Below are 19,658 nucleotides of genomic sequence, written 5' to 3' on the forward strand. Positions count from 1 at the left end.
TCACTACACAAAGCAAAACTTTATCACAACTTCCAAATTCCCTGGCTTCACCCAGAGACCTCATATTGAGGCAGTAAGAGGGTAGCAAATTAGGTAAACCATGTTTGTCTTTCAGTTTGCACACTTTGGTTTAGGGTTTACTTCTGTTTGGGCTGGTTGGCCCTGAGAGGAGGCTTCCGGGAAGGAGTGGTCTGTCCCCTCATGAGCCTCCTGGCTCACAAGAGAATTGAGTGATGGGTGGCCATCATGTTCATATCACCTCTTTGGCTCATTCTCCCAAGAGACTCGGAGCGGGGGACTTTTGGGGTGGGCCACGAAGCCCCCTGGGGAGTTTGACTCAGATGGAAGTAGCAGGAGGGCAGCAGTCAGGACCCATGAGGGGCCCACAGTCCTGTCCCGTCTGTGCCCTTAAAGTCCACTCTATACTGTGCTGTCAGTTTCCTTACTTTCAGAGTTGGGCATTATTTGCACTTCCGCCTTTTCTCCTCGAAAAGCTTGGCCTAGTGAAAAGATCACGGGCTAGGGAATCAGAAGGACCAGGATTCTAATCCCGGCTCTACCGTGTGTCTGCTGTGTGACCTTGGGCAAGTCACTTCACTTCTCTGAGCCTCAGTTACCTCATCTGTAAAGTGGGGATTAAGACTGTGTCCAACCTAATTACCTTACATCTACCCCAGCGATTAGAACAGCACGTGGCACATAGTAAGCGCTTAACAAATACCCTAAAAATATAAAAGATTTTAAACTAGATCCGGGAACAACCACCTACCCCTGATCTAATACTCGTTCCTATTAATTAACCAATGGCATTTACTGAGCGGTCCTCTGTGTGCGCAGCACTGTGCTAGTGCTCGGGAGAGTATAATCAACCAATCAGTGGTATTTATTGAGCATTTCTGTGTGTACTAAGCGCTTGGGAGAGTAAAATACAACAATTAGCAGACACGTTTTCTGTCCACGATGAGCATAGAGAGGAAAGGGTGGAGGGGGTCTTAGGGAAGGCCTCTTGGAGAAGTGCTTTGAAGGTGTGTTTGAAGGTGGGGAGAGGAATTGTCTGTCGGATTTGAGGAGGGAGGGCATTCCAGGCCAGAGGCAGGATGTGGGCGAGGGGTCGGCGGCGAGATAGACTAGATGGAGGCACAGTGAGAAGGTTAGCACCAGAGGAGCGAAATGTGTGGACTGGCTTGTAACAGGAGAGTAGCGAGATGAGATAGGAGGGGCAAGATGATTGAGTGTAATGCTGCTCTTGCTATTACAGTGCTCTGCACACAGTAGGCAGCCAATAAATATAACTGATGGATTGATTGATTGAGCAACCCTGGGGTCCCGAAAGTCTGGTCTGCCCCTCTGGTGGCCCGGGCAGAGCCACACCATTGGTCCGAGGGACCCCGACCACACCAGAGGTTCTCTCACCTGTTCTCAGCCGAGCGTTCAGTGGAAAGTGGCAGTCTCCCGGGGCCCTCGGCCTCTGATTTCAGCCCAGTTAGCCGCAGCAGCCGAGTGGCATCGGAGGCGGAGCTGAGAAGCAAGAACCGCTTCGCGAGGCCTGAACCTTCACCCCGTTGCTGGCTTGCAAACGGCCGGGTGACGTTTGTTGAGTGGGTCCTCTCTCCTGACCACTTGCCAGGTCGCAACGCATCAGTCGGGAAGTCGCGGCCGACGACGCCAGCGATGGCGACGCCGGGGCTATAAGTCGCCCGCTGGGATTGGGGTAGGGGTTCTGCGGGCCAAAGGTTAGATGTCAGAGCAGGCAGCCACATCCCTGGCCAGGCCCAAGTGACATCAGTTCCCCGCACCACCGGCTCCAGTCAGAACAACTGAGGGACCGGGGGTGTCTGTAACAGCCATCTCAGTGTCAGTGCCAGCCGGCCAGTGGACCCAGGAGTCCTGGGGCCCAGAGGGGAGGGAGAGAGGGAGGAGGGGCGGCCAGATGTTGGGAGGATTGGGAGGATTGGCATCTTCCTGAGTGAACTCACGAGCAAAGTTGGGACAGGATTAGTCCCCTCCCCAATCCTCCCCCCAGAGGCCTGGTGTGATTGTTTCTGCAGGTGATCACGGCCGGGTTATCATTATTGTGTTTTGACATGGTCCTGAACCCTCCCATGGTGTGTTGGTAAGTAAGAACTCGGCCCACAGAGAGGGGGTGGGCCAAAATAGATCCCGGGAACCCGTGGAGAGAACCATTTGGATCTGCAGCTCTATGCAGGGATTCTTTTTCCGTTCCTTTGTCTTATCGTGGTCTTGCCATTTCTGTCTGCTGTCTCTGATTCCACTCTCCTCCCTTTCCCCCACTTCACCCTTCTCCTTCCTCTCTGTCCTTCTTCTTCCCCCTCCTTCCTCCCCCTCTTTCTCTTCCTCTCCCTCCCCCTCCTCCCTCTCCTTTCCTCAAGCTCCCCCTCAGCGTCCTCCTCCCCCTCCTCCTTCTCACCCTCCACCCTCCCCCTCCCTGCTCTGACCCCCAATTTCTCCAGGAGAAAAGCACTGTCCATCTGAGATGGGGATGGTGGTCGTTGAACCCCAGCAACCCTGCCGGGCCTGAGGCCCCGTGGGCATTCGTGTCCCCCAGTGCTATGCCACCCCAAGAGGTGAGGGGTCCTGGACCACTGGATGCGGGGTGGGTGGGGGGAGCGGGGAACTGATGGACTCAAGCGATTTGGAGCAAACATCCAAGGGGGCTCTGCAGGCCCACAGAAGACGCTCCATCCCCTGGGAACCCATGTTTGTGTATGTATGTATATACACACCCAGACACAGGTGTTGGGGCTGGGCCTCGTGGGTCTCTTAGAGAATGCTGTGTTACATGGCCGTGAGCTAGCTCTTCTTTGCAGTTCTGTTGCCAGAGTTTCCATTTTGGGAGAAAAATAAGGTCTGGGTTGAAGGACGATTTTATTTCTGGATCTTCCTCAATATCATCCTTCTTGAGTCGAATGAAAACCGGTTTGTTCCCAGTTCTGAGGACCCCCCATGCCTCCACCGTCTTTCCAGGCAGAGATGCCCAGGCCTCGCCTGTGGTAGAAGGCAGCGAGCCCTTCCTCTGCCTGGCTCTGGCCCATTTTGGCTCATCTCTGACTGACTGTAGGTCTCTCCCTCACATTCGCCTCACCTCCACATAACCCTCAGGTCTCCTTGCTCCCCATACCTATCTTTCCCAAGGCCAGGATTTACCCCTCTGGCTCCCTTTTCACCTCCTCGGTCTGCCTCTCTCAGGAGTCTGTGCCTGGGGAACAAAACACAAAACTCGGGTGTGTTTGCAGCAGGCGAGTAATTTGGGAAGCAGTAGACAGAGGGGTGTGGGAGGGTGGGAGAATGCTCTCCTAAATCCTCACGCTTTTTTCCCTTGGTATTTAAGTCCTTTATTATTGCCAGGCACCGTACTGAGTGCCGGGGTAGATACATACAAGCTAATCAGGTCGGACACAGTCCGTGTCCCACATGGGGCTCACGGTCTTTATTCCTCTTGTACGGATGAGGTAACTGAGGCACAGAGAAGTGACATGACTTGCCCAAGGTCACCCAGCAGCCAAGTGGCAGAGCCAGGATTAGAACCCAGGTTCTTCCGACTCCCAAGCCCGTGCTCTGTCCACTAGGCCGCGCTACTTCAACTTGTATTGAGCAGCCCGACTTGAGGCTGGACAGTGGCGTCTGCGGGCTGGGCTGAGGCCTCCACAGCTTAATGCCAAGTCTGGGAAACAGTCAGTGCCGGCCAGAGGACGTGGTTATAAACCTTGGGCAGGGGCCCATAATTAGCCTGAAGAGTGAACCCTAACCCGTCTGCCTCAGCCTTGTCCTGAGCCCGTCTGTACCCCGGGTCAGGTATTCCCCTTGCCGCAGAGGGACTCCCCTGTTTCTCCAAGCCCCTCTTCCTTTCTTTCAATGCTAGGACTTTAGAAGAGGAAGGTCAGTCATAAGAAGCCACCAGACCCAGGCTCTACCCTAGCTAACTTCCTACCAATTTGCCAGTTTGGGATACTTTTCTGTCTCTTTGGTGACGGATGTGAGTTGAGTTTCTGTTAAGCTCTTACTATTTGTTTGCCAGGCACTGTACGAAGCGCTGGGGTAGGCATAAGCTAATCAGGTTGGACCTGGTCCCTGTCCCACATAGTAATAGTAATCATGGTATTTGTTAAGCGCTTACTATGTGCCGAGCACTGTTCTAAGCGCTGGGGGAGATACAAGGTAATCAGGTTGTCCCACACACGGCTCAAAGTCTCAATTCCCATTTTACAGATGAGGTAACTGAGGCACAGAGAAGTTAAGTGACTTGCCCGAAGGCACACAGCTGACCAGTGGCGGAGCTGGGATTAGAACCCATGACCTCTGACTTCCAAGCCAGTGCTCCTTCCACTGAGCCACGCTGCTTTCCTGGGACTCACAGTCTTAATACACATTTTACAGACAAGATAAAATACAGAGAAGTTAAGTGACTTGCCTAAGGTCACGTAGCGGACCCGTGGCGGGATTGGGATTAGAACCCAGGTCCTCTGACTCCTAGGGCCGTGTTCTTTCTAATGTGTACCCTCCCCAGTGCTGAGGCCCAGAGAACTAAAGTGACTTCGTGCATGCTGGCTCTGGCTCCCGGCCGTGCCACGGGCTCGGGGTTTCCAGAAAGAATGTCAGTGAAGATGGGCCAGGCTGGTGGGGCACCACAGATTAAACCACCGTAATGCTGCTCAGATCCAAACTGTCTGCTGTGTGACCTTGGGCAAGTCGCTTCACTTCTCTGTGCCTCGGCTACCTCATCTATAAAATGGGGATGAAGACTGTGAGTCCCATGTGGGACAGAGACTGTGTCCAACTTGATTAACTTGTAGCTACTCCAGCGCTTAGAAGGGTGTATGGTACATGGTAGTAAGTGCTTAACTTATTATGGTCAATTATTACCTCACCTGTAAAATGGGAATTAAGACTGTGGGACAACCTAATTACCTTGTATCTACCCCAGTGCTTAAAATAGTGCTTGGCACATAGTAAGCATTTAAATACCAGTATTATTATTATTATTATTATTTTTATTATCTGCTTCTTTTTGCAAATCTCCTTGAGACGCTCCCTTTCCAGTTGCCACCCCGCAGAGAAGCTCACTTCTGTTTCTCCCTCTGTCAGGGCTGTGTTAATCCCATCCTATCTTCCTCCGTCTCCACCAGAGGGGGGATTGGGGCTAATAATTTTTTGGGGGGGAGGGGGCATGTGACTGGTGATGTCATTTGCATCATGCTGTGTAAGGCAATATTGGAGTTGTAGTCCTGGTTTAGCCGATTAGCATCCAGTGAGGAGTCTCCCCCATCTACACTTTTCTGGCCAGTGAGCACTAATCATGGGGGGCGGGGGGGAGAGAGAATCGGTGGGGGGTGGAGGGGGGAGAGAGAGAGAGAGAAAGAGATTTCATCCTGTGTCTGCATGCCCCCTCTCCCCCATTAATAATTGTTTATCCCCTGTCAATTAGCACTTGCCAGCTAGGGAAGCAGAAAGGCGCAGTGGAAAGAGCACGATTTTAGGAGAAGAGGACCTGGCTTCTAATCCCAGTTCTGCCATTTGTCTGTCATGTGACCTTGGGCAAATCACTTAACCTCTCTGTGCCTCAGTTTCCTTAACTGCCATATGGGGAGTCCTTACTTAGACCGTGAAGTCCACGTGGAACAGGGACTGTGTCTGACCAGATTATTTTGCATCTTCCCCAGCGCTTAGAAAAGTGCTTGACACGCAGTGATCACATAACAAATACCATTCAAATAAACTATTTGATGGGGCTATTACCTAATGCGAATAGAGGGGAAGATTAGCTAATGTCAGGAAAGAACTGGACTTTGGGGAGTGCTGATGATTGGTCTCTGGCAATGATTAAACAGAGCAGGGGGTAATGGGGTCCAGGGCTGAGTTGGGGGCTTCCCGGGGCAGACCCCACTTGGTGAAAGGGAAGAAGGTGGGATGGGCTGACTGGGCTGAGATCTGTGTATGAGCCATCCTGGGATTTCCTCAGAGAGAGAGAGAGACCCTCAGGCAAGATGAGAGAGAAAGGGACCTTAAAGAGATGAACTTACTGACTGTAAGCTCCCTGTGGGCAGGGAATGTGCCTGTTTGTTGTATTGTACTCTCCCAAGCGCTTAGTACAGTGCTCTGCACACAGTAAGCGCTCAATAAATACGATTGAATGAATGAATGCAGTCCAGGACAGAAATAGGGTGTGGGTCTGGACTCATAAAGCCAGTCATGTTGTGCTTGATTTTCTCTGCAGTGCTGCGGTGGCATGGATGCCACCTGCTGAACCTAATTTTGAGTTCTTTTTTCTTTCTTTAAAAATGGTATTTATTAAAGCACTTACTCAGTGCCGAGCCCTGGACTCAGCCCTGGGGTAGATGAAAGATCATCAGGTCCTACAGGGGGCTCGCGGACTAACTAGGACGGAGAACCAGATATTGAATCCCCATATTGCAGATGAGGTAACTGAGGCATAGAAAAGTGAAGTGACTTGCCCAAGGTCACACAGCAGACAAGTGGCAGAGCTGGGATTAGAATCTAGGTTTTTGGTGCCCTTGTAAAAGCGCCGGTTCATCTGCTGCTGTCGTAGGCTCCATCTCTCTGCCTGCTTGATTTGGGACTGGCTGATTTGGTTGTAGCGGACAGAGCACGGGCCTGGGACTCAGAAGGTCATGGGTTTAATCCCAGCTCCGCCACTTGTCTGCTGGGTGACTTTGGGCAAGTCTGTTCACTTCTCTATGCCTCAGTTACCTCATCTGTAAAACGGGGATTGAGACTGTGAGCCCCACTTGGGGCAGGGACTGTGTCCAACCCGATTTGCTTGTATCCACCCCCGCGTTTAGTACAGTGCCTGGCACACAGTCAGCGCTTAACAAATACCACAATTATTATTATAATACCAGAGCAAAGGCATTGAGGATGCAAGCCTGGAGAAGGGATGTGGGTTAGACATGAGGGAGACAGCTACAGAGAGGGAAGGACTGGGAAAAGTGGGTGGGTGGGTGAGATAGACAGACACCAGTCTGTATTTCTACCTGAAGCATGTCCCCCAGCCTGGTGACCTTGACCTTTGTTCTCTTCACAGCCTCCTGCTCGGTGGACTCGGAGAAGCCTTGCTGGTCTACTCGGAGAGGTCGAGCACGTAGAGGAGAGGTGGGGTCGACCCCGGAGCCCTGAGGCAGCAGGAGGATGGATCAGCTCCTGTGAGGCATCGGAAGGAAAAAACCAAGGCAGCCATGAGAACTGAACTGGATGTCCCAACCCGGATGGGTCCGTTCAGTTCCACTTCCCCCCAGGAGGGGAAGAGGGAAAGGGGAGCTGGGTGGCAGAGAGAAACTGAGGCGTTCAGAACCCCCGGCCTGGCCCGAGAGTGACTGGCTGGAGGGCCCGGGTGCTCTCGGTGCAGACTTCAACTCCAGGGAGCCAGAGTTCCTGTGAAGGACGAAACAGTTCTGCTTCTTCACTGTTTTTCATGCTGCCTCTCTGCCACCAGGCATTTCTTGAGGTGCAGGCCTTTGGGGCCCGGTTCCTTTCAAGAAAGGAGCCCACGTCCCCCAGGCTCCCATCCCCGCCTCCTGATTTAAACCCGAGAGGGGTCCGGCTCTTCTGGCCAGAGTCCAGCGGGCTCGCCGTCCGTCTTGTTTGGCATCTGAGTTGCCGGCCGGTTAGTGTGAAGCCGGGCTGGACGAGTGACCGTCTTCACCACTTGGGCATTTACATCGGGCTTTCCTCTTGCTGTTCCTGTCAGGGTCTTTCCGTCCAGCCTGGATCACTGGGGATCGGCAGGTGGAACAGGCCTGTGAGATGCGGGGGTGGGCGGTAGGGTTTGGGGGAAGCAGATGACGCTGTGTGTGTGTGCGCGCTTTCTATACAGATGTTCCTGGAAGAAGGCATGTAATCTGATTTATTCCCCAGGGTGCCCGAAGAAGTTCAAATCATTCAATGGGGAGAGGGTTTTGAATTCTGCCGAGATTGGGTCCTGCGTGGTGCCGATGGTGAGGGGCCCGTGTGACTTTCTCAACTGGTTTGGGTTCCCTCCCCCGTCACCCCTGTTTCTCCCCGTTGCTGACCCTGGAGTATTGTCAGTATCTCAGACTGGTTCCATTTTGTTTGTGAAACACGTCTTTCGCTTCTACGTGTTGGAAGCTAATAATGGAAGAGGCCTCTCACGTCCAAAACTTTGCCTTTCCTTTTTGGCCCCAAATCCAGTCATCCTCCTTCCACTCCACATCTCTGACCTAGACTGACTCCTTTATCTTGCCCTGCCCCTTTGCCAGGGCTCGTGCTTTAACTGCTTGCCCTCCTCCCTCCTCCCTCCTCCATGCTGGCCTTCCTCCTCCCCGTCCTTCCTTTTTTTTTTTTGTTGGTATTTGTTAAGCGCTTACTATGTGCCGAGCATTGTTCTAAGCGCTGGGGTAGACACAGGGGAATCAGTTTGTCCCACGTGGGGCTCACAGTCTTCATCCCCATTTTACAGATGAGGGAACTGAGGCACCGAGAAGTTAAGTGACTTGCCCAAAGTCACACAGCTGATTAGTGGCTGAGCTGGGATTCGAACCCATGACCTCTGACTTCGAAGCCCGTGCTCTTTCCACTGAGCCACGCTGCTTCTCTTCCTCTGCTTTTCCTCCTCCTATGTTTCCTCCTTCCCTTCCTTCCCAACACGGGCCAGTCCAAGGACCCCCTTGAGAAACCCCGCTCACCTCGGGCCTAGGCTTTTTATGAGAGTTTTTTAAAATCAGTGGTCCACTGAGCACACAGCTGCAAAAATACTTCTATTGAGCCTGCATCAGGCCAGGGTGGACAATCTGGTCATCTCTAGAACTGTCCAGGGAGAAGTTTTCCACATGTCAACACTAAAACAAGTTTCAAGAAAAGAGCTCCCGCACACTGCCATCAGAAGGTGGAGGATTGAATACGGTTTTCATTTTTGCAAGAGGAAGTCCCTGTGCAAAAGAGCGCCCACGTAATATCATCCCAAGGAACTTGCTCGGGATCCAGGACTTTTTGGTGGCCCGGAACCTAAGAGGGAGATGTGGGGAGACATTTGGGAGTCTGGATTTCTTCCAGCCAAGGTGTGCGTCTCCTAGATGATGCTGAGGTGGTGAAAGCTGGCATGTGGGGCCAGTGGGTGGCTCTACTAAAGAGCTGTTGATCTAATAAAGGAGATAATGATCCAGGTACTAGTGTGTGGTCGTCCCTTTGGTAATGGTCACCTAGTGAGACAATCTAAAAATAATGATAGTATGTGTTAATGCTTAGTGTGTGCCAAGCACTGTTCTAAGCACTGGGGTAGCTACAAGGTTATCAGGTTGGACGCGGTCGTCCCAGGTGGGGCTCACAGTCTTAATTCCCATTTTACAGATGAGGTAACCGAGGACAAGAGAAGTGAAGTGATCTGGCCAGGGTCACACAGAAGACAAACGCAGAGTGGGGATTAGAACCCAGGTCCTTCCGACTCCCAGCCCCGTGCTCTATCCACGAGGCCACGCTGCTTCTCAGTCTGTTGCTTGAACGTGGCCGTGTAAGCGGCCCTGACCCAGGTCACAGAGGAAGAGGACGGTCACCTCGAGGCCCCCGGGACAGCTACCAGATCCTGTCAACACCGAACTCCGTGCCTTTCAGGTGAAGATGAGGATGAAAGGATCGTCAGGTGTGGTAGCATCAAACAGTTTTTTATTTCCTGTTGAGGTGGGGAGAGAAAACCGCTTCAAACCCCCCAGAGATCAGTCAAGTACAACTTAAGGTACAAAATGAACGATGCAGAGGAGAGGAAGAGGACACGAAAGTCACCGTGACGCCTCTCTCATGCCCGACAGCACGAGGTCTTACCAGGGCGGGGAGAGGCGGGAAACCGTCCGGTCTCTGGCTCGGCCCCAGGGTCCGGGCCGGGTGAAGGGCCTCGAGATGCCTGAGGTTCGGGCAGGTGCCAGGTGGAGATGGACGCGGCAGGTTGACCGGTCCCTTTGGGGTCCCCCCGGCCTCCAGGAGCTCAGGGAGTGGTGTGGAGTGGTGTGGGGCAGCCCGACAGCCTGCAGCTGGGGGGCGGGCCCCCTCGAGGCCTCCCACCCTAGCAGTATGGCTTCGTTAGCTTCCTCCTCCTTCCTTGAGCCGCTACCTTCTCAGACGTCAGACCAGGTTCAGCAGAGGGGGAAGCGGCTCTCGGGCTAGATCCCGGCCGGCCTCTGCTAGCCCCTTCCTCTCCTGCCCTCGCCCCCTCCGGACAGGGCCCGCCCCGCCATCCTCCTCTTTTTCTAAGCGCCCGGGCACTTCGCCGCCCCGGCTCCGCAGAATAAAATGGAGCATTGAAAATACAGAACGATTCTCCGACCAGTGAGCGATATAAATTCTCTCGGGCAAAAATCTCCCCCAAAGGCAAACACATCCCCCAGTGCGGGTGGGGAGGTGGGGCGGAGGTGACTCCAGGTGGCTTTGCTCTCTGACTGAGAGACTGAAGTCAGGTCACAAGTGCAGAAACGGAGGCTCGGGCCTCTTTCTGAAAGCCCTTTTCTCCCCGCCTCTGTCAGCCACTGTAGTGTATGTGTGTATGTTTGGGGGGATGGGGAGGGGGCAGTTCCTCCTAGGGGCGGCACCTTCTCTATCTGCCCGATCTTGGGAGAGTGGGACGCAGGCCTCTGGGGCCTTTCCCAGTTCACCCCACCCGCAGGCCGGGCGGAGAGGCGGCTAAAAGTTTGGGTAGGGCTGCACTCGACTCAGGGTGAGTGGAGCAAGCAGCAAGTACACTGCTTGCTCCGCTCCTGAGTCTCAGAGGGTAGGAGGGCGGGGGGGTGGAGAGAGGAGGACCCGGACAGGACTCAGTAAAACCGGGCAGTAAGAGCCAGCCCTGTCCTATTCCAACCTTCCACTGGAAACCACTCTGACCCACCCTCAGGCTCTGAACATCTGCAAGTGGACTCCCGAGCGGGGAAGGGGGACGGTCAGCCAGACAGCCGCACCCCCCAGCCCCACCTCCCCTGACTAAACTGGGCAAGCCTGACTGTCTCGGTGTCTGGATTTTCAAAATTAGGCGAGGACGTGTCCGGTTTAGCAAGGAGGGAGCCTTTGGACCTACGTCCATCCCGAATCTCACGCATCAGGTAGGCCTTAAACTCCTTCGAATGTCCTTCCCTGGCCCCACTGGTTCCTGCAGCCCTTGCCGCTGACAGGGTCGGGGGGTCTGGTTCCAATTCTTCTGACCTCTTGGGTTCAAGTGGAATGGATCAGTTCCCTGGAGGGTCCAAGCCCGACCCGAGACGGCATCCGGACCCTGGGTCGCTGCTTTCCCAGACTCAACTTCGACCTTCCGGTGCTGTTCGTCTCTGCCCCGGGACCCCAGGTAGACGTCTCACTCCTATTGGTGTTTCTGTAAAACAACTGTTTGACTGACATATTGCCCACTTAAATGAGTTCCTTTCGCACTCTAACATAGAGCACGGGATCAAGACGCTGCGGAGGCCAACCGCAACGGGCTCCCCGCCAGTGGGGAAAGTGCTGAGTGGAAACTTTGCTAGAGGTGGACCATCAAATGAGGAAAAGATGTGTCCAATCCCACCTCGTCAGCCCGACCACCGGCAGTAAGGGCAAACGCCCGGCCCGGGGACGATCCTGAGCTTATGGGTGCGGGACCGGGAGGTGGGTCATTTCCCGGGGATTGCCACAGGCTCGTTCTCCAGGAACCCTGGGAGTGCTGCTCCCCGGGGGGGGGGTCCGTTGGCTAGGGAGAGTCCCAGAAAGATCCTCCCGTTCCCGGTAGGGAGCTGGAGCGGGGGCTCCCCGCTCTGGGCCGTCCCTCCCCAACCATCACCTTCCTCGGCCCGCACCGGCTCCATCCCCGGGGGAACCAGGATCCCCAAGAGCGAGAGCCTGTCATTTGGTCCCCCGACGATGGCGCTCCTCAGCTTGACCCCTACTTCAGAAAGGCCCTCTCTCCGAGCCGGGAGAGGAAGCTGGGATCGGTCCAGGCTCTTAGGGTGCCAAGGAGGGCTGGGTCGGTCGCTCCGGATCAGACTCGGTCTCCCCGCTTGGAATGGCTAACCGCCCGGCAGTTCCTGCAGCTGACTCTTCTGTAGAAAGTTCCTGGCCGCCCCGCCAGGCCGGCTGCCAAGGGCAACGCTCACGTGGAAACGGGAAGCGAGTCTGTCTCCGCGTTTTCAGGAGCAGCCGTGGGTCCCCCCGCGCCCCCCCGGCCCCGGCCCGGGAAGGGCAGCCGGGGCTACGAGTGGTGGATCAGACGTCTGTAGTGCGGGAGCACCTCGTACTCGGGCAGGTGAAGCGCAAACTCCAAGGCCACTAGGACAGGGAACTCGAAGGCGATCAGCTCCCGCCGGTTCAGCCGGAACTTCTCTTCCAGTTTCTGCAGCGGGATCAGAGAGACGGGGACTTGGCCCTCGGCCCACCCCGGGAAACCCGGGCCGCGGCGGCTCTGACCCGGGTGGCTGTCTGTCCCGGGCCCCGGCCCGGGGGTGCCCTCGGCTTGGGGTGCGGCAGCTCCAGCCTGGCTTGCCCCGACTGGATAGTCTGCACTGGTCCTGGGCTCCGAGCCTCCTGTCCGACCCCAGAGAAGCCCCTCGGTGTTGCTCGTTCTACCCCGGGCCTTGCCCAGTGGTCCGGCCCGGGGCCCCTCCCCGGCACCGGGTGTATCGCCATGGTTACAGCTCTCTATCCCTGCTCTCCCTCCCCGGGCCCCAGCAGTCTCCCCCCGGGCGGGCCCAGGCCGGACCCTCGGTCGGGACTGCAACTGCCCCTTCCAGAAGGCTCCGGGCCTCGTCTGCCTGGCCAAGGGCACGCGACCATATTGCAGACTCCACCCCTATCTGCCCCTCCGGCTGCTGCGACACCACCTGGGGGGCCGGGCCAAGCCCTGCCAGCCCTCCCCCGGGCCGTGCCCCCACCCTGGACCCGGGAGGAGAGAGTGGGGAGACAGGGTCCCGCCGGGGCAGTCACTCACGTCGATCAGATGTTTGACTTCGTGTTTCTTGAGGTCGCTCCCGATCTTGGCCGCCAGCAGCACGCAGGCTCCCGCACACAACTTGCGGTTCTGCTTGTTCAGCTTCCCTTTGAGGGCCAGTTTCTCAAAGTAGACGAAGGCCATGGCGACGGTGGGCTCCTCGAAGCCACACTCCTCCTGGGCCAGTTTCCGCATCTCCCGCTTCAGGCTGGAAGCGGGCGGGAGAGAGGAGGGAGCGACGCCCCGGTCAGTGAGGGGAGGTGGAGGACGCCCGGCGGAAGGCCCTGCCCCGCCCTGGCCAGGGACTCAGGAGGGCGGGGGGAGGGGTAGGCCGGGCAACTGGGCTCAAGACGCTTTGCCCACTTGATGCTCCTAAAGCTTCTGCCCTCCAGGGTCACCTGCCCTGGCCAGCTCCTGGCTCTCTGATTGGCCCCAGGAAAGAGTCTGAATCCCCCTCAATCGTATTTATTGAGCGCTTACTGCGTGCAAAGCACCGCCCTAACCATTTGAACACGGTACTCTTGGTCCGGGAGCCAACCCTCCCGGACCAAGAGGGGCAAAGGGCCTGATGAGGGATGGATGGAGGGAGGGAGGAGGCTCCCATGGAACGCCAACCCCCCGCCCAACCCTCCCCAGTCTGTTGCCCACACGCAGGGGTGGGCCGGGGCGCCCGGATGGCACTTTCCCCAAATATTGCCGTGAACTTTGTGTCCACCTCCCTCCGGGGGGGGGGGGATTCCCACCCAGGCCCTCGTGCAGAGGCCTCCCCCCTTGCAGGTGCGGGGTCGGGGCCTCAGGCCACCAGGCCAGTGGGACTCAACAGTGCTCGGCAGAACGGTTCCTCTGGACTTAACTCGGGAATGTGAAGGGCTCGGCCCTGGTGTGAGACACAGCCCCTAGACCGCCTTCGGTGGCCACAGATGGGCATTGATTACACGGACTCCTCACGTGCCCTTCACAAAGCACTGCCCTCTGACTCACCTGCCCCAACCACTGCCCCCGTGGGGACGGAACAAGCGGGAACGAGAGCGGGCAAGGAGGCGAGCCCCAGCCCTGGCATCCCTTGGGCACGCAGGCTCTCGGCCTCCGAGTCTTGAAGACCGAGGCCCGAGGCTCACCCACCCCCAGCTGGTTACAAGGGGAGAGACCACATCCCTCCAGTACGGGATCAAGACAGTGGGAACTCGGGTGGAGGCGATGGGGTGCGGGTCACCGGGGGGAAGTGGGGGGGCATATCGCTGCCTCCGAGTACCCCGAGAGGCTCGGGGCTGGTGGTACCCGCCTTCCCATGAGCATTTGAAGCTGGTCTCGGATGGCTTGGGGAGCCAGTCGCCCTGGTCCCCTCACGACTAGAATTCCCAGTTAGAATGTAACCTCTCGTGGGCAGGGACTGTATCTCCTAGGTCTACTGGACCCCCTGCTCCCCACGACCACCACCTTCGAACGGATCGTTTTTCTACAGAGACGTTCGGGACACATCACGCCACTCCTCAAAAAACGCCAGGGGTTGCCCATCCACCTCTGCATCAAACTGAAACTCCTCACCATTGGCTTTAAAAGCAGTCAATCACCTTCACGTCTCCTCCAGGAGGCCTTCCCTGACTAAGCCTCCCCTTTCCTCATCTCCCACTCCCTTCTGCATCGCCTTGACTGGCTTCTTTTGTTCTTCCCCTATTCCCAGACCCAAAGCACTTATATACATATCTGTCATTTACTTATATTAATGTCTATTTCCTCCCATCTAGCCTGTAAGCTTGTTGTGGGCAGGGAATGTGTCTGTTTATTATTATATTGCACTCTCCCACGCACTCAGTACAGTGCTCTGAATACAGTAAGCGCTAAATAAATATAACAATAAATGAATTGAAGTTTAGTACGGTGCTCTACCCTCAGTAGATGCTCAGCAGATAGTACTGAGTGGCTGATGGACTTATTGGCAGAGGGTTAGAAAGGGCATTCCGATCCAAACTGGCATAAACCATTAGCTGCTTGTGGACAGGGAATGTGTCTGCTTATTGTTATACTGCACTCTCCCCAGTGCTTAGTATAGTGCCCTGCACAGATGCAAGAAATGTGTCTGTTATATTGTGATAGTGTACTCTCCCAAGTAGTACAGTGCTCTGCACACAGTGAGCGCTCAGTACATACTGACTGACTACTAGGCACTGGGAGAGAATATTCCAGGTGGGAAATAAGACGTGTCCCCACGGCTCAGACAAGCTGAGGGGTGACAACTTCTCCTCTCCACTGGGGCGTTCATTACGCAGCCATGGGAAGAGGGCTTCCTGGGTACCCCTTCTTCCCCGGCTCCCCTTCCCATTCAAGCGCGGTGGCCTCGATGACTGTTTGGATGCCTAGTGATTCAGGCAGGGGTCGCCTCTGCCTACTCTGTTGTATTGTTCTCTGCCAAGCGCTCACTAAAGGGCTCTGCGCTTCACATGCACTCCATACATCAACACTCAACATCAAAGCTCGCTACAGTGCTCTGCACACAGTAAGCGCTCAATGAATCCCATCGATTGAGTGACTGATGGGTACCACTGGCAAAGAAGTTCTAATCAAACTCAAACGCTATTCCATCCGGTCCCCGTGGCTTTCTGTCCCACAGAAGCCCGACGAAGTTTGGGCTCCTTTCCCTTTTCGGCTCTACTCTCCCAAGCGCTCGGTACAGCACCCTACACCCAGGGGGTGCACACTAAGCGGCGTGGCTCAGTGTGAAAGAGCCCGGGCTTGGGAGTCAGAGGTCATGGGTTCGAATCCCGGCTCTGCCACTTGTCAGCTGTGGGACCGGGGGCAAGTCACTTCACTTCTCTGGGCCTCAGTTACCTCGTCTGTAAAATGGGGATTAACCGTGAGCCTCGGGTGGGACAACCTGATTCCTCTGTATCTACCCCAGCGCTTAGAACAGTACTCTGCACATAGTAAGCGCTTAACAAACACCAACGTTATTATTAAGTAGCACTGGTTGACTTTCTCCAGTCACAGGCCTCCAGAGAGTCTCGCTCCCCGAGCTCGGCTCCGGCTAACCCATTCCAAGCCTCCCGGCGGCCCGGTTTCTCTCAGGCGGCAAGTTCAACTCACGCTGCAGGGCCGCGGGCCGGCCCCCTTCCCCGCTGACCGCTCGGCGGCCGGTTCTACCTGACCTCTGCCCCGCTGCTCTGGGGAAACCATCCATCGTCTCGCAAACCCCAGCAAGCCCACGACAGCTGGAAGCATTTCACACAGGTGACCCAAGGCCAGTCAACTTTGTTCCTCTCACCCCCAGGACCGGGAACACCGGGTGGGACAGGAGCCGGGTCTGATCCTGCTCATATGGAATCTACCACAGTGCTTGGCACATAGGAAACCCTTAATGAGCCCCCACCGTCATCTTTATGAGTGGTAGTGTTAGGATTGACAATAATCTGTAACTTACCTCCTGATTTTGCTCAGGGTTAGCTTGATGTGAGGAAACTTCTCCTTGAAGGTCTCGTTCATGTCTTTCTTGAGGTCGGAAGGCTTCACGTAGTCAATCACCGTGGTCTGCAACAGATGAGACCACGCGGTCACTCCGGAATAATAATAATGATCATTATAATAACTGTGGTATTTGTTAAGACATTACTACGTGCCAGGCACTGTACTAAGCGCTGGGGTAGGTACAAGAGCATAGTGGAAAGACCACGGGCCTGGGAGTCAGAAGGTCATAGGTTCTAATCCCAGCTCCACCACTTGTCTGCTGTGCCTCGGGCAAGTCACTTCACTCCTCTGGGCCTCGGTTACCTCATCTTTAAAATGGGGATGGAGACTGTGAGGCCGACGTGGGACGGGGACTGTGTCCAACCCGATTTGCTTCAACCCACCCCAGATCTTAGTACAGTGCCTGGCACGTAGTAAGCGCTTTACGAACACCACAGTTATTAACATTATTGTCCTGACAAGCTAATCAGGGTGGACAAAGTCCCCGTCCCACACGGGGCTCACACTCTTCATCCCCGTTTTACAGATCAGGTGACCGTGGCATAGAGAAGTGAAGTGACTTACCCAAGGTCACACAGCGGACAGGTGGCAGAGCCGGGATTAGACACCAGGACTTACCTTACCTCCCTGCCACCAAACTGACCAAGAGAGAGCCAGTGTACGCACGCTGCGGTCAGGGGGGCGCCGTGTGCGTGCACGTGGTGGCCGGGGCGTGCTGCTGTGCGTACACGTTGTGGCTGGGGGTTACGGGTGTGTACGTGTACATGCACGCTGCAGATGGGGCAGCTGGTGTGCGGGTGTGTGTGCATGCTGTGGCTGGGGAGTGCCGGTGTGCAGGTGTGTGTACACGCTGTGCAGCCGGGGGGGGGTGCTTCTGGCTCCACGCTCTCCCCCAAAGACCAGTGGCTAGACTCCCTGTGCCCCCCGGGGACGCCGGGACAAAGCAGCCAACACCAACCTGCAGGGCCGCGGAGCTCGGCATCCACGGGGTCCCGGGGTGAGGAGGGAGGGTCAGCCTCAGACGCGGCCATCAGGGAGAAGCGCCGCCCGGAAACGGCTCCGCCAGTCGGAGCCTGGCAGGGCCGGTAGTCTCGGAGGGGGAGGGGGTGACCCCGGGGCCAGAGTGCTGGGGAGCATCTTAGGGCCGTGGGCCGCAGTGGGAGCGGTCTGAGAGGCAGAGTGGCCCCGTGGAAAGAGCACAAGACTGGGAGGCAGGAGGCCTGGGTTCTAAGCCCGGCTCTCCCTCGCCTGGGGTGACCTTAACCTCTCTGTTCTTCGGATTCCTCCTCTGTAAAATGGAGATAAAATACCTGTTCTCCCTCTCTCTCCTCACAGAGTAAATCCTCATCCAGTGCCACAACTATTATCGTCGGGATCATCCGACCCTCGGGCAGCTCTGAAACCCCAAGGAGACCTTCAGACCTGCCCCCGCTCAGCCCAGCCCACGTGACCCCGCAGCAACTCTGGGGGCGCCTGGCTCTTGGGGACACCGACACCCCTCGAACGCCAGCCTGGGCCTCGCTTGGTCACCGGGCAGCATCCGGCGGGGAGTAGACGGATCGGCAGCCGCCACACCCCCACGCCCCAGGCTGGACCGGAGATGGCTCACCCGGACCCCAAGCGGAGGAGGTTTCCCCACTTCCGGACTTTTCTGGGGGTCAGGAGGATGGCGGGAAGGCCACGGACCGGCTGGCCATCTGGCATAGATCCCCGTGGAGGCGAGGGGTCAGGGTTTCGGAGTGACCTGGATAGCTTCGGCGGTCGGGCTCGGGGACACCCGCAGCCCCCACCCACACACGGTCGATTGAGACACCCCTGCCGCCTTCATCACCAACTCCGCCTCCAACCAAATCGCCCAATCTCCTCCTCCCCTCAGGGGGCTCGTGGTGTCAGTGGATAGGGCTCCACTCTCCTGGGGCCTAAACGTTCCTACGTGCAGAATCATCTGGAGGGTCAGCCCGTTCCTCGGGCACCTCGGGAGAGCCCCAGACCCACAGAGAGAGCAGCAGGGCTCGAGTAGAAGACTAGACAGTGAGCACATTGAGGGCAGGGACTGTGCCTATTTACACTCTCCCAAGCATTTAGTTTAGTGCTCTGTGCACTGTAAGCACTTGCTCAGGACACATTTTCTACCTGCTACCTCTCTTCCCCTCATTTGGACAGGGAATGTGTCTGCTATGTATTTTATATTGTACTCTCGGAACCAGTAGTACAGTGCTCCTCCTCCTCTTTCTCCTCGCTCAGTGGAAAGAGCACGGGCTTTGGAGTCAGAGGTCATGGGTTCAAATCCCGGCTCGGCCATTTGTCAGCTGTGTGACTTCGGGCAAGTCACTTAACTTCTCGGTGCCTCAGTTACCTCATCTGTAAAATGGGGATTGAGACTGTGAGCCCCACGTGGGACGACCTGATTCCCTTGTGTCTACCCCAGCGCTTAGAACAGTGCTCGGCACATAGTAAGCGCTTAACAAATACCAACATTATTATTATTATTACCAATGATTAATCGATCCAAGAGGAGGCGATACGATTAACATACTCCTAGCATAATTGCCCAGGGGTGTGGAGGGCGAGTTACACCGTGTGCCTATTGTATACAGCATTTGGAAGACTGCCCTCTTCATTCACTCAATCCTATTTACTGAGCGCTTACCGTGTGCAGAGCACTGTACTAAGTGCTTGGGAAAGTACAATACAACAAAAAACAGACACGGTCTCCGCCTACAACAAGCTTACAGTCTTAATTTTACCTTCTTCTTCCTTCTCCCCTTCCTTTCCTCCTCCTTTTCCTCTTATTCTACTTAATTCTTACATGACCCGTGTAATAGTCCTGCCCCTGTTTGAACATTACAAAATTTCACATAAATGGGGCAACTACACAAGCCAATTTGGTATAGTGTACACGTTACACTCAACCGATGTTATTTATTGGGTGCTTACTTTGTGCAGAGCACTGTAGTGGGCGCTTAGAGAGAGTTGGTAGATGCGTTGCTTGAGGCGCCACAAGGCCTACTGGATAGAGCCCGGGCCTGGGAGTCAGAATGACCCGGCTAATCCCGGCTCTGCCACTTGTCTACTGTGTGACCTTGGGGCAGTCACTTCACTTCTCTGGGCCTCAGTTACCTCAACTGTAAAATGGGGATTAAGAGAGTGGGCCCCAAGTGGGACAGGGAATATGTCCAACTCGGTTTGCTCGTATCCACCTCACATAGTAAGCGCTTAACAAATACCACGATTATTATTATTACTGTGCATTCCCTGCCCACTCAGGTAGCACAGT

The 19,658-nt window shown here is 55.7% G+C and overlaps 2 protein-coding genes across 4 annotated transcripts in view; one reads left to right on the plus strand and one right to left on the minus strand.

Moving 5' to 3' along the window:
* The window catches only part of TMEM241 (transmembrane protein 241), a 28,580-nt gene extending 20,361 nt beyond the window's left edge, over positions 1-8,219 (plus strand). Inside the window, exons 14-15 of one of the 2 annotated variants that reach the window (XM_029069201.2) lie at positions 2,049-2,113; positions 7,061-7,210. In XM_029069201.2, the coding sequence (XP_028925034.1) occupies positions 2,049-2,113; positions 7,061-7,121 (126 nt within the window). In that variant the 3' untranslated portion in view covers positions 7,122-7,210. Of the gene's footprint in view, positions 1-2,048; positions 2,114-7,060 lie in introns of both variants that reach the window. The other variant, XM_029069200.1, reaches the window with a different exon arrangement.
* Positions 8,220-9,631: 1,412 nt separating this feature from the next.
* CABLES1 (Cdk5 and Abl enzyme substrate 1) overlaps positions 9,632-19,658 on the minus strand; it is a 42,572-nt gene continuing 32,545 nt past the window's right edge. For both annotated transcript variants that reach the window (XM_029068806.2, XM_029068808.2), the window contains 3 exons: positions 16,338-16,444; positions 12,923-13,130; positions 9,632-12,328 (listed from right to left, as the gene is read on the minus strand). In XM_029068806.2, the coding sequence (XP_028924639.1) occupies positions 12,188-12,328; positions 12,923-13,130; positions 16,338-16,444 (456 nt within the window). In that variant the 3' untranslated portion in view covers positions 9,632-12,187. The remainder of the gene's footprint in view (positions 12,329-12,922; positions 13,131-16,337; positions 16,445-19,658) is intronic.

Source organism: Ornithorhynchus anatinus, chromosome 7, assembly GCF_004115215.2.
Source record: "Ornithorhynchus anatinus isolate Pmale09 chromosome 7, mOrnAna1.pri.v4, whole genome shotgun sequence".
In the NCBI taxonomy this organism is placed as follows: domain Eukaryota; kingdom Metazoa; phylum Chordata; class Mammalia; order Monotremata; family Ornithorhynchidae; genus Ornithorhynchus; species Ornithorhynchus anatinus.